Source organism: Monocercomonoides exilis (assembly GCF_001643675.1).
Source record: "Monocercomonoides exilis strain PA203 chromosome Unknown scaffold32-1190040, whole genome shotgun sequence".
NCBI classification, from domain to species: Eukaryota; Preaxostyla; order Oxymonadida; family Polymastigidae; genus Monocercomonoides; species Monocercomonoides exilis.
Window position 1 is genome coordinate 1178210 of NW_027150577.1, and position 11831 is coordinate 1190040.

General features: G+C 33.1%; 2 protein-coding genes across 2 annotated transcripts; both read right to left on the reverse strand.

Moving 5' to 3' along the window:
- Positions 1-894: 894 nt before the first annotated feature.
- Positions 895-3437, reverse strand: MONOS_18646 (uncharacterized protein). The gene is made up of 3 exons (XM_067871684.1): positions 3383-3437; positions 2792-3333; positions 895-2722 (listed from the first exon to the last, which is right to left on the reverse strand). Coding segments are annotated over exons 1-3 (1983 nt in total). The 5' UTR covers positions 3385-3437; the 3' UTR covers positions 895-1283.
- A 4543-nt stretch (positions 3438-7980) lies between these two features.
- Positions 7981-11680, reverse strand: MONOS_17817 (uncharacterized protein; the record flags this gene model as incomplete). The annotated part of the gene is made up of 1 exon (XM_067870774.1): positions 7981-11680. The coding sequence occupies one exon, from the start codon at positions 11678-11680 to the stop codon at positions 8858-8860; it is 2823 nt and encodes a 940-aa protein (XP_067724783.1). The 3' UTR covers positions 7981-8857.
- Between the last annotated feature and the right edge of the window lie 151 nt (positions 11681-11831).

The window sequence follows — 11831 nt, forward strand, 5'->3', positions numbered from 1 at the left end:
AAGTGCCTTTTTTTGTGAATATATTCGTTGATAACAAAAATCATGCCATATTTTCGGAATCATATCTGAAATTGCAACGTCTTTTCGCATTTGTGAAAAAAAAAAAAGCCTTTTTTATTTATTGGAAGTTTACTGACAGATTTCCACATTTCTGATAAACGACGCTGTTATGAATTAGTTTTGCACGAATCAATATATTCTATCCTATTTTAAAGATCACAAAAGTATCGGACTGTTTAATTCTTTTTTGAAACACTTGTTGATTTGTTATTCAATGATCATTTGTGGTTTTTTAATACTGAATTTCTTAGAAAACAAAAATTTCTTTTTAAATAAAATACTGATATCTTCATTTATTGGAAACAAAAACTGAAACACTTTCTACACTTTTTTCGTTCGTGAGTTTGAATAACACGCGAATTAAATAGTTGATTTTGGATTATTTTCGGGAAATATTTGACTTTGAATTTACTATTGTTTTCGTATTCATCACTTTTTTCATAGTATTTGTTATTTCCAACATTTATAAAATATGAGCTGCTTTTGCTAACTGAAAAATATTTTCTACAAAAAAAATATCAATTATTAGTTTTTCTTCCAACGTTCAACCAAATGAAAAATTGGCAAAAACATCTCTTATTTTTTATTTTTTCTACAAAAAAACTTGGAATTTGTAAAAAAAAAACATTCAAATGGAAAGTTTCAGTAAGAAAATTCATTTGTTTTGAATGGAGTGTATTTTATCAAAAAAATTTCGAATAAATAATCACAAGAAAATCAATAATAAGACATAAGTGAAACATTATTTTATTGAGAACTATCTATTAGTTTTTTATTGTTTAGTTTTTTGATATATTTAATCGCACTTTGCAAAAAGATGAAACTTTATTATTTGAAACATATCTCTTTGTTATACAATTGTGATTAAAAATGTCCACATCGTGTATGTGCTACAAATGTTAAATATTGAACGACAAAAAAATAATTTTAATTTAAAAAAAAATGGAAAGGAATTTTCAAAAAATTGAGAGCAATTGAATCTCTTTCTCCATTGATTCATACTTTTCCATAAAGAAAATGATGAAAGTCAACATTGAAAACCAGTTAAAAAAATACTAACCAAAATGTCAATTTGACATTCAAATGCATTTATCACCGAGAAATAAAAAATCAACAATTACAATTCTAACAAAACTAAACTGTTAAAAATTATATTAAACAAGTGAAGAATAGTCAAATCAAATCAAAAAAAAAATGAATGAATGAATGAATGAAAGGCTCCATTAATATCCAATTGTAAACTTTGATGCAATTATAATTAAATCATTTGTAATTCGAGACCATTTGTAAGTGTATGTTGAAATGTCATCTGATTCTTGGTTCGAGAAAAGCTCAAGAATATCAATTCCACCTTCTTCTTCAAAAAGCTCCACAAAATTTTCTGAGATGTTAAATGCATTCTTCAACTCATCGAAACTTATCTGTTTGTCAAAAACATTAAAAATTTTTGTATAATTGAAATATTTTCTGTTTACCAACTGTTTAGCCATATTTTCTTCGTTGTTGAGGAATGCACGCGCAACAAAGTGATAGTAATAAATATTGTAAATTATTTTTTGTAATATTTCAATTCTCATCCTCGTTTCGTGCGTATGTGTAATGTAGTCCATGATTTTTGTTAATATATGTGGATATTTCGAGAATTCTTTGATTGTGCTAATATCTGAAACAAACTGATACAGAATTTTATTTAAACGAAACTGCCAGTTTTTTTTAGCACACTTTAAAATATTTGGTACTCTTTTACAACATAGATAAGTAGGAGAATAATAAACAGAAAACCGTATCGCCACATCCATGCAAAATACAATAAACTCAAGAAATCCAGTTATCTTTGACAAGGAAAAAAAGTCCCATTCAACTTTTATAAGATTTGAAAAGAATCCAATCAAAGATGAAAAAGGGTCATTCAGAATCACGCTTGAATCCGTTTCATAATCTTGACGAGGTTTCCTTTGATTTAGATTAAATGGGTACGAAGAATTGGGATTTTTGAAAGAAAGCATTTTTGTAGGTGCTAATAGAGGTTGCAAATTCACAATTGAGAGAGGAACGAAACATAACTTTTGGATACTCCTGTAAAGTGAGCAACTTGAATTTCTTGTAGAATGTGCTTGAGGCTTATGACAAACATTAACATTATGAGAGGTATATGATTGAGTTTTCAATGTATTATCTGATTTTTGAAATGAATTATCTTTTTGAATTAATGTTAAAGGTTTTATAGTTGACAAATTTTGTATTGAAGCTTTCTGAATTCCTTTAAGTTGCTTTGGTACAACTGATCCTGATATTGCTGTTTCGTTTGTCGTTGTGCTTAATGCTGCAGTGGAAACAAAAGAAGGCGAGTTTATCAAATTTGAATTTAATATTGATGCTAACCAAGCCAATTCATTTGAATGTGACGAAGAAGATTGCGAAATAGATTTGGTCTTTTCTTCTGGAGGACTTTTGAACCATTCTTCAATTATAGAAATAACATTAAAATTCTGAACTTCACTTTTCATTTTTCTAATAACTCCAAATAACTTAAGATCGTTCTTGAACAACTTATTGACAACCTCAAAACAGAGCCATTGGCAAATTGGAGGAATAGAAGGTATTTTTGCTATTAAAGAAAATAATATTTTCTTGAAATCTCTAACATCACGCCAAATAAAGTCTGAAAAAATAATAATATATATATATATCAAAATTAAGGCAAATGAAAAGATATTTTTCGATTACGTACCATCATCGATAAAATGAAGAAGAGAAAAGCATGTCAAAAATAATTCTTCTTTACTTGAAGATCTATTAACTTGCATTTCTAATATGTTAATAATTGCAGCTTCTTCTTCAAATGATAAATCATAGCATTCCATTCCTAAAATTCGAGCGATGATATTTTTAACGTGGATTGGAGTTCTTCTCGCAACAATAAGCTTCAAAAAAGAGTCCCTTATAAGAGATCGCTTCAAAATAGCTCGCATCCGATCTTCTGCTTGCACCGAGTTTGCAGAAAAAGCTTTAAAAGTAATAAGCTCCAAAAGAACAAGAATTGAGCTTGTCAATTCGATTGAATGGTTCTCAAGATAAACAGAAAGCATCCCAAATGAATCAGTTGTTAACCCTCTTATTTCCTCAAATGAAATATCAGCAATGTTCATTACAATCTCTTGAATAAGCGTTAGTTGGAAAATTTCATTGTTCTTCTGAGTCATTTTAAAAACCGCTTCTTCAAAAGAAAAACCTTTTCCGGTAGTACTTCCTATATCTTCTTTTTCTTTCGTCCTTCAAATCAAAAACAACATTTTATTGCTTGGGCAAATAAAAATCAAACATTCATAATTTTTCTGTCTGTCACTTTACAAAACAATGAGTTTATGATCAAAAAATGATATAATTTTATTTAATTCAAATTTGATTTGACTTTTTTCTCAAATGTAATTTTAGACTTTTTTCAATTCAAAAATGTATAATAGGGGTTTTAATTTTTAACAAGAGCATAAACTGTCAGAAATGAGATCAACCAAGAAAAAAAAAATTATTTTTTTTTTCACCTTCGTTCAGTTCTTTCCTTTTCATATCAACCTCCATCGCAACTTCTCACTTTTTTTTAACATTTCAAACAAATAACTTCGTTCTATCAACATGCTGTTCTGCTGTTTTTCGCAACAAAACATGCGTCATCACCAGTCTCATAATCAAATTCGTCTTTCTTATTCAAAGTGGTCAGTGTCACCTTCAACATCCAACAATATGTCTAAACCAATTTTAGAAATAAATATTTAATTTCAATCTTTTTGTCGAATTGTAATCGTTTGATGGCTGATCATGTCTTTCATATGGCTCTCCTAAGTTGATTTTGTGAAGGTAATCTTTAAATATATTCAGAATAAATGAATAAATTTGTTTCTCGAAGAAATAAAAATCACAATGAAACTAGGTGTATTATTATGTCACAGCCAGGCTGTTTTATGAGAAATGACATTGTTATCATTTTTGTTGAATTAAGAAATGGATGAAGAGTACACTTGTCGAAAATGAAACGAGACAGATGTACTCTTCAAGGTCAGATGAATGATATAAGCAAAGAAAAAGAATCAATGCAAGAATGGGCAATCGAGTATAACCATTTTGAATATCGAAATGATAATGAGTGAAAAAGCAAAAGGAGATAAAGATAAAAAAAGTGGTTTTCATGTCTGATTGCAATTTTTCAGTTGTAAAACTACTTTGAGATTTGAATTCAGATAAGTGAAGATATTCTTTCTGATAAAAAACAAACATTCAAATCGTGTCGAAGAAAAAAGTTCAAAGGGATATTTGGATGAGCATCAAATAACACAAATAAAAACCCAAACAAAAACAAAAAATTCAAAAGATTCATTTTTTGTTGTCCAATGAGAATTTGATGACTATCTAAACAGTAACCATCAAATATGAAAAGAATGGTCTCACCAGTCAAAAAGAAATATCGTCAAAGAGAATATCAAAGGAAAAGGAGAAGAAACCATTTAAACTTTTAAAATGATGATCGAGGATGTATATCTTTGGGCAAGACGCTCGATACAACAACGGCTGTTATTTGGAATCGAAGAATGCTTTTTAAAAAAGAAGAAAAATTAAATTTGCATGGATTGCGAAATTCCTTCAAAAGTGAATACCTGCCATCCCTGCTGCAAACGCGGAAGATAGTTCAATCTCTTACGATGTTAATCTCCATTTTCATTGTTTCAAAGTGCTCCTTTCTCCATCATCCTTTTTTTCCAACATAAATATCCTGCTTTCTACGTTGTCATCCACATTTTTTTTTTCACAAAAAAATAATTCAGTATTTTAACTTTTCAAGTGGTGTCCATTTGTTGGAATTCTTCTTTTCCCACTCATACTAACGCTTTGAAATCGAATTTGTTTTTCATCACCTCTCCAAACTGAATACAAAAAATATGCAATTCTTATTTGATGATTGCATCTCAGCATCCAGCTGTCATCTGATATTCTGCTCAGAAATGCTAAGGAATTACCATTTTTATAATTTATCATATTCTTAAGCTTTAAAAAGGCTATAAATAAAAATATCCTCATTTTAATAGAGAAAAAAGAAAAGTACATGCAGTAATATGTTTGCTTTCAACATATAAATTGCCGTCTTTCCATTAAAGATGCTTTTCAGAAAATCATCTTGCTCAATTCCAAAATTAATTTATCACCATCATTGCCTTCTATGCTCACAGAAAATAATTATTTTTATACTTTAATATATGTTCCATCACGATCTCACTTTTTTCCAATTGATATTATTGTTCAAAGAGAATAACTTGATCATTGAATCCATTACAAATAAAGAAGAATTTTAAAGTGTTGTTTTTCTTCATAAACCTTTGCCAGAATTTTAACAAAAAGAAAAGCAGTATGAATGCATATATTTATATGACTATTTTGAGGTTTTATTTTTCATCTATTTCTTCTAATTAAACAGATACGAATTCAATATGAATGCCAAAAATGCACTGTACCCATTGCACAATGAGTTTTAAAAATAAAGGAGACGAACAGCACAAAAGAATACACTGGTTTTCAATTGTCGTTGAATTTGAATTCTTGATAATAACAGTTTTTTCTTTCTTTTTTGTTTTTTCTAAAGAAATATTCTTAAAGCTGAAGCGTTGCACTGAAATTATGCAGAAATAAAAAATCAAAGAAACAAACGAAGTGATAGAAAAAATGAATGAAGAAGAAATTTCATCTGTTTTTAAAACGGAATTATTCAATAAAATAGATAAAATGATTGAAGTAAAGAAACTGTCAATGGAAAATGCACGTTTATTTCTGAAGTATTTTGGAAATTGCAAATTGCTGCGGATTTTTTTGGATTTTCGATTTTTGATAATTCTTTATTGTGCAAAAGATTCGAAACTCTTATTTCTAAAAAAGTAGAAGAGATAATTGGAAAAAGAAAGAATCAAAAACTCTTAAATGATCTTTGCGAATGCTGCGTAATGTAGCGTATTTGTTTTAATTCAAAGGAAGAATTCACTCCATTTCGGTGCCATGTCTTTTGAAAGCTGCGTTGAAGAAAGAGGGAAATGAGGAATCACAAAAAGAAGTGGAAATTGCTATGCTGGCTTTAAGTGAATTTTATATAAATAAGGCATGCTCAATTCTTTTTCCTTTTTAATGCTTTTGGTTTTTTTCCTGATTTTTTTAGAAAATTGATAAAAAACTGTATCTGGATGAAATCAAAGAGATTATTCAATGTCATCAGGTGCATCAGAATCTGACACGATTTGCGTACCAGTCTGCAATGCAATTTTTGATGTTCGGGATTTTTTATGAAAGAAGCTTGGAAGAAGTTTTTATGAATGAGTTGCATTTTGGAAGAGAAGCAGCAAGAGAACTGGAAGGGTTGATGAAATGTATCGATTGGAAGAAGAAAGAAGAGGAAATGAGCAAAGAAGAAGCGAAAGAAGAGGTTATTTTGACAAGATGGATTGAAACATTCTCGATTTATTTTCGCGATTGCCGATTGAGGAATGAAGAATACGTTTTCCTTTTAATCAGAATTGTTCAGATATATCGAGCAGCAAAAGGGAATAATGGAGTAATTAGCAATCTCTGCATTCACTCCTTGAGAACTGCATCAGATTATGGAGTTGTGAAAGTTGAAGACTTGTTGAAAAGCGGTGCTATTGATGCTGTTTTGGAGGAGTTGAACCGACCAACGTTGAATGAAGGCATGACAAATGAATGGTTACAATTCTTCACGAATGTTTCGGAAAGATTGAACGAAAAGAATAAAGATGAAAAGGAAGAAGAGGAAAGAAAGGTAGCGAAAATGGAAATGTTTGAAAAGCTGGAAGAAGAAGGATTCGAAGATATCATTACAGGCTTTCATGAAACTTTCGAGTTTTTTCAAAGAAATTATGATTGTGGTTTGTCATTGAATGCTGAAGATTATTTTGTGAATGCTTAATAAAACAAAACTTTATATTTTGTTTGACAAAAGTTCGGATTTTCTTTTTTCATCATTTCACAAGAAAGAAAACAATTGAATTGCGTTTAAAGAGTCTATTTTTTCTTAACTTCAAAATGGAACAAAGCAACAAAAGAAAGATAGAAAGAAAGAAAAGTAAGGAAGAAGAGAGAAGAAGAAAGTGATTCGAGGGAAATAGAAAGTTAAAATGATGGAAAGGAAAAGAAAGGTTTTTTTTGAAACAAAGATTAGAAGTGCATGAAACAAACACACCGCACAAAAAGAGATGGATTGAATGAGAGAAGAGTGAACGATATGGATGGAATTCTATTTCTTGTTAAAGGAAATGCGAGTAGGACTTATTGGAAATGGAAGGAATTTTTGTGAGAAAAGGCAGATGATGATTAATTTGGAAAAGAAAATGTTTGATTGAAGGGTATTTTGGAGGATGCAACAGAAGATGCAAATAAACAGGAGAAGAGAACGAAGAAGACAGAGAAAAAGAGGCAGCAAGTGAGACAGAGAATGGAAAGAAGGTGGGGAAAAGAGCAAAAGTGATGATATGAGAACAAGGAACGAAAAGGAGGGGGAGGAAGAGGAAAGGTGGAATGGAATGAATAGAAAATGTCATTTCAGGAAGGAGACTGATGTTGGAGCAGCTGACACGATTTGGCAGAAAAGCGAAGAAGAGGAAAGATGGAAAGGGAAAAAGGAATGAAGCAGAAAAAGGATCAGCAATCAACAGGGATCTTTGTTTGCAACAAGGAGAGTGAAGTGAGGGGCAGAGGAAAGCTCTGTTGCAGCAGGAGCATCACTCAGAATCCATCTTGTCTTCCCTTCCTTCCTCCACCTCATTTCAGCTGCTTTCTTGTTATTTTCTTTTTCTTTTTTCCTGAAGAAACTGCTTTTGCAGCATCAAACTTTGGGGATGAGCCCATCTTTGAAATAAAAAGAAAAAAGGATTTGTTTTGTTTTTCATGTTTTTATTCTTGTTCATCGGCACACTTTCCTGTGCTCCAAACAAAGTGAGCTGCAAAACAAAGCATCCAAGTCATTTCACTTTGATTGATGTGCCAGTCAAATTATTGAAAAATGAAAAAGAAAAAGAAAAAGAAAAAAAAGTTAAATATATCCAATCCAGTAGAGGAAGGACTTTGCAGCTTTCCTGCTGATTGGAAAGCGCTTTCGCCTGAACAAGGCAAAAGCGAATAGCGAAAATCAAAAAACAACGGAACAGATGAACAAAAATATAAATTAAAAAATTAATATAAACAACGACTAAACCAACTTGTAACTACTAAAATAAAATCATCATTGGAAAAGTCGAGTTAAATTGTCCATCAAAATAGACAAATCAAAAATACAATAAAACGTCTAATAATCTTTAACCATCACAAACAACAAATATCAAAAGCCTTTCTCTCCTCTTCCCCTTCTTCTCCTCCACCCTCGAACTCATCCCAAGGCTTTTTTGTAAATAGTGAATGATGAATGGTGTATGGTGAATGGTGAGTGATGAATGATGAACAGTGAACAGTGAACAGTGAGTGATGAATGATAAGATACGTGAATAGTGTGCATATACAATTAAAACGCATATATACATACGTATATGTATTTCATTTCACCATCAGCAATAATATTGTGAATGGCTAATTATGCAAAATGCAAAATGCAAATTGCAAAAATACAAAAACACAATAATACAAAAAATGCAAAAATACAAAAATGAAAACATCAATAAAAATTTAAGAATATTACTCCTCTCCTCCTTTTTCCCTTTCTTCTTTCTCTCCTCCCCTCCTCCCCTCTTTCTCCACTTCTCTGATGCAATCTCTCTTACACATTGTTACTCATCTCCTGTTCCTTGTCTTTACCAACATCATCCGAGTTGTACTTCGATCTTCTCTTCTTCACAACCACAATCACAATCACAACCACTGCTATCACAAACACAATCGGAACCACAACCGCCACAGCAACCACTCCTGCGTTTGTCTTCCGGTCATCTTTCTTCCCTGGTTCAGGCTCTGGCTCTGGATCCTTCTTCTCCTTCAGATACTTCTCATACACATCCTCTGGCTCAGCATTCTCATCTGCTGCTCCAACAACCCACCCTGTTTCTCCTTCATCGTAGTTCTTTGCAAACTCAAATGCATTATCCTGCTTGCTGAATGAGTCAAAATCTGCCGCCACAATGCACAACGATGCTCCTGATGTTCCTTTCCCGCTGTTCGTCCCATCAATCTCCAGTTTGTTCTCTCCTGGAAGCTCAAGATTCCCACTCACATGCTTCATCTCAATATATATCGCTCCCGACTTCCCGTTTTCTGCTTTGCACTCCTTGAATGTGCACACCTTTGTCCTTCCCATCCTCACCTTCGAATTCTCCTCTCCCAGCGCTATCTCCACCCCTGCTGTCTTCCCACTCTTCGACTTCACCCCTTCCATCCGAAGCCCTTCAACAACCACAATCGTCCCTTTTGTCTCTTCTGCCCCTTCATTCTTTTTGTTCTCTTTTCCTTCTCCTTTTATTCCATTCTTGATGCTCATCGCCGCACCCTCTTCCACTTCCACCTTCTTCACTTCCACATCCTCAATCACAACTTCCTTTGCTCCTTCAACCAAAAACGGAATCACTTTGAACGAAACTGTTTTCTCATCATCAATACATTTAGCTCCTGTCATCTTCAGTGAGCCTGCACTCACTTTCACAAGATGGATTCCAACAATATCTCCTGTTGTAGGTCGTACAAAGTCACAGTTCAAAATTGAAAGCGATGTTGATTCTGCATCAGCATGAATAAGCGCTAATCCAACTTCATTGGCTTTCAATTCACCTTCATCTTGTGTAATTGTTGTTGAGAAGTCAAAAATCAAATTCTTGAATGCTACCGTTTTCTCGCATGTAAATAAATCGTTTTCATCTGTTATTGCGCAGTCAATTTCAGCTTTCTCGTTTGCTCCTTTTGCCTCTGTAATTCCTTCAATCGTGATTTTTGATTTATCGAATGTTATTGCTTCGGGTTTCAGAGCTGTGGTTTCAGTTTCAGCTTTGATGACTTTAATGGAAAATCCTTGATCGCTCGTTTCTGCAAGCAATTCATACGCTCCTTTCAAACTGCCAATTGGTGCTTCCTTCCTCACTCCTTCTCCTTTCCCTCCACTCTTCACAAATACCTCTGTCGGTTGATCAAAATATTTTAACGTGAAATCAACATCAGCATCACTTTCTCTTTTTGCAGCAACAAACCATCGATTATTTTCAAGTGTGTAACCTGTTGCAAAGCTTTTCTTCATCGCATCCGCAATGTTTTTATGAAGTTCAGTTTTCACTTCCAGATACAATCCTGTGTTCTTTTCAGCATTCGAAGTTGGATCTGCTTCTCCAGTCGTACACCCAGTGAATTCTAAGTTGGTTCCTGTTTCTGGCCATTTCAATTTGGAAGCATCGTCAATTTCCGTCATTTTCAGATAGATTCCTCCTGATTTTCCATTTTCGCAGGTGCATTTAGTAAATGTTGTTGTACCTGTATCTCCAATCTCAAATGTGCTATCTGCTGAGGCACTTTCAACATACAATGCTCCACTTGTTGCTGTTTTGAGACTGCTTGAAACGCAATCTGTAAATGTGCATTTGTCCAATGAAACCTCAATTTTATTTGTACTTGTGATTTTCATCACAGCACTTGAATTTGTCGCAATCTTCTTTAAATTCAATGATGTCAATGAAACTGTTGCTGCTCCTTCGATCAAAAATGGTGTCACTGAAAATTTCACTTCATTCTCCAAAGTGCATTCAACCTGATTCATTGTCAATGATCCTGCACTCACTTTCACAAGATGGATACCAACTGTTTCTTCGTCTGCGTTTGAAAGCATCCCAAGTTTATCAGTTCGTGTTGGCCGAACAAATCTGCATTTCACAATGCTCAATTCTGCATCTTCACCGTCTGTAATTATCAATGCAAATGGTCCTGTCACTTCTGGGCCATCATTCTTCGCTTGTTCTCCTTCTAATGTCGATGGGAAGTTGAAGGCAAGGCTCCTGAACTCAACTTTCTTCTTGCATGTGAAAAAATCGCCTCCTGTTTTAACATCGCAATCGATCGCAACTTCTGTCTCATTCACTTCGGCTTCTCCATTTGCTTCGTCAGTTTTTTGAACACCCACAATCGTAATCAATGATAATTTATCAAACGTAATATCTTCAGCTTTGTATGCTTTATCCGTTTTGATGATGTTGACTTTGAAATTTTCTTCTCCAACACCCTCTCCAAGCAAATCGTACGCTGCCTTCAGACTTTTCTTTGGGTTGTCATAGCTCAATCCACCTTGGTCATCACTTGTAGCTCCTTCACTCACATACACATTTGTGATCGGATCGAAATACACTTCTGTGAAATCAACTTCAGAGCTATCGTCGGTTACTTTTGCAATAACAAAGCATTTATTTGCATCTTTCTTGTAATTGGCTGCAAAACTTTTCTTCATTTCTTTTGCTATGTCTCTATGAATTTTTACTGGCACATTCAAATATAATGCTGTGTTCTTTTCAGTATTAGAAATTGTATCTTCTTCAGAAACCTTGCACCCTGTTAATTCTAAATTATCTCCTTTTTCTGGCCACGATAATTGAGTTGCTTCTTTTATTGCAGTCATTTCCAGAAATATTGCTCCTGATTTCCCCTTTGCACATGTGCAACCATCGAATTTTGTTTTTCCGTTATCTTCAACTGAAAATGTGCTTCCTGCATGTTCGCTCTTTACATACAATGCTCCACTTGTTGCTGCTTCTGAACTGCTTGAAGAG

Excerpts from the sequence above, each read along its gene's own strand:
- MONOS_18646 (XM_067871684.1), bottom strand. Across the intron at positions 2,723-2,791 it reads TCTTCATTTTATCGATGATG|ACTTTATTTGGCGTGATGTT; the intron begins GTACGTAATCGA and ends TTATTTTTTCAG.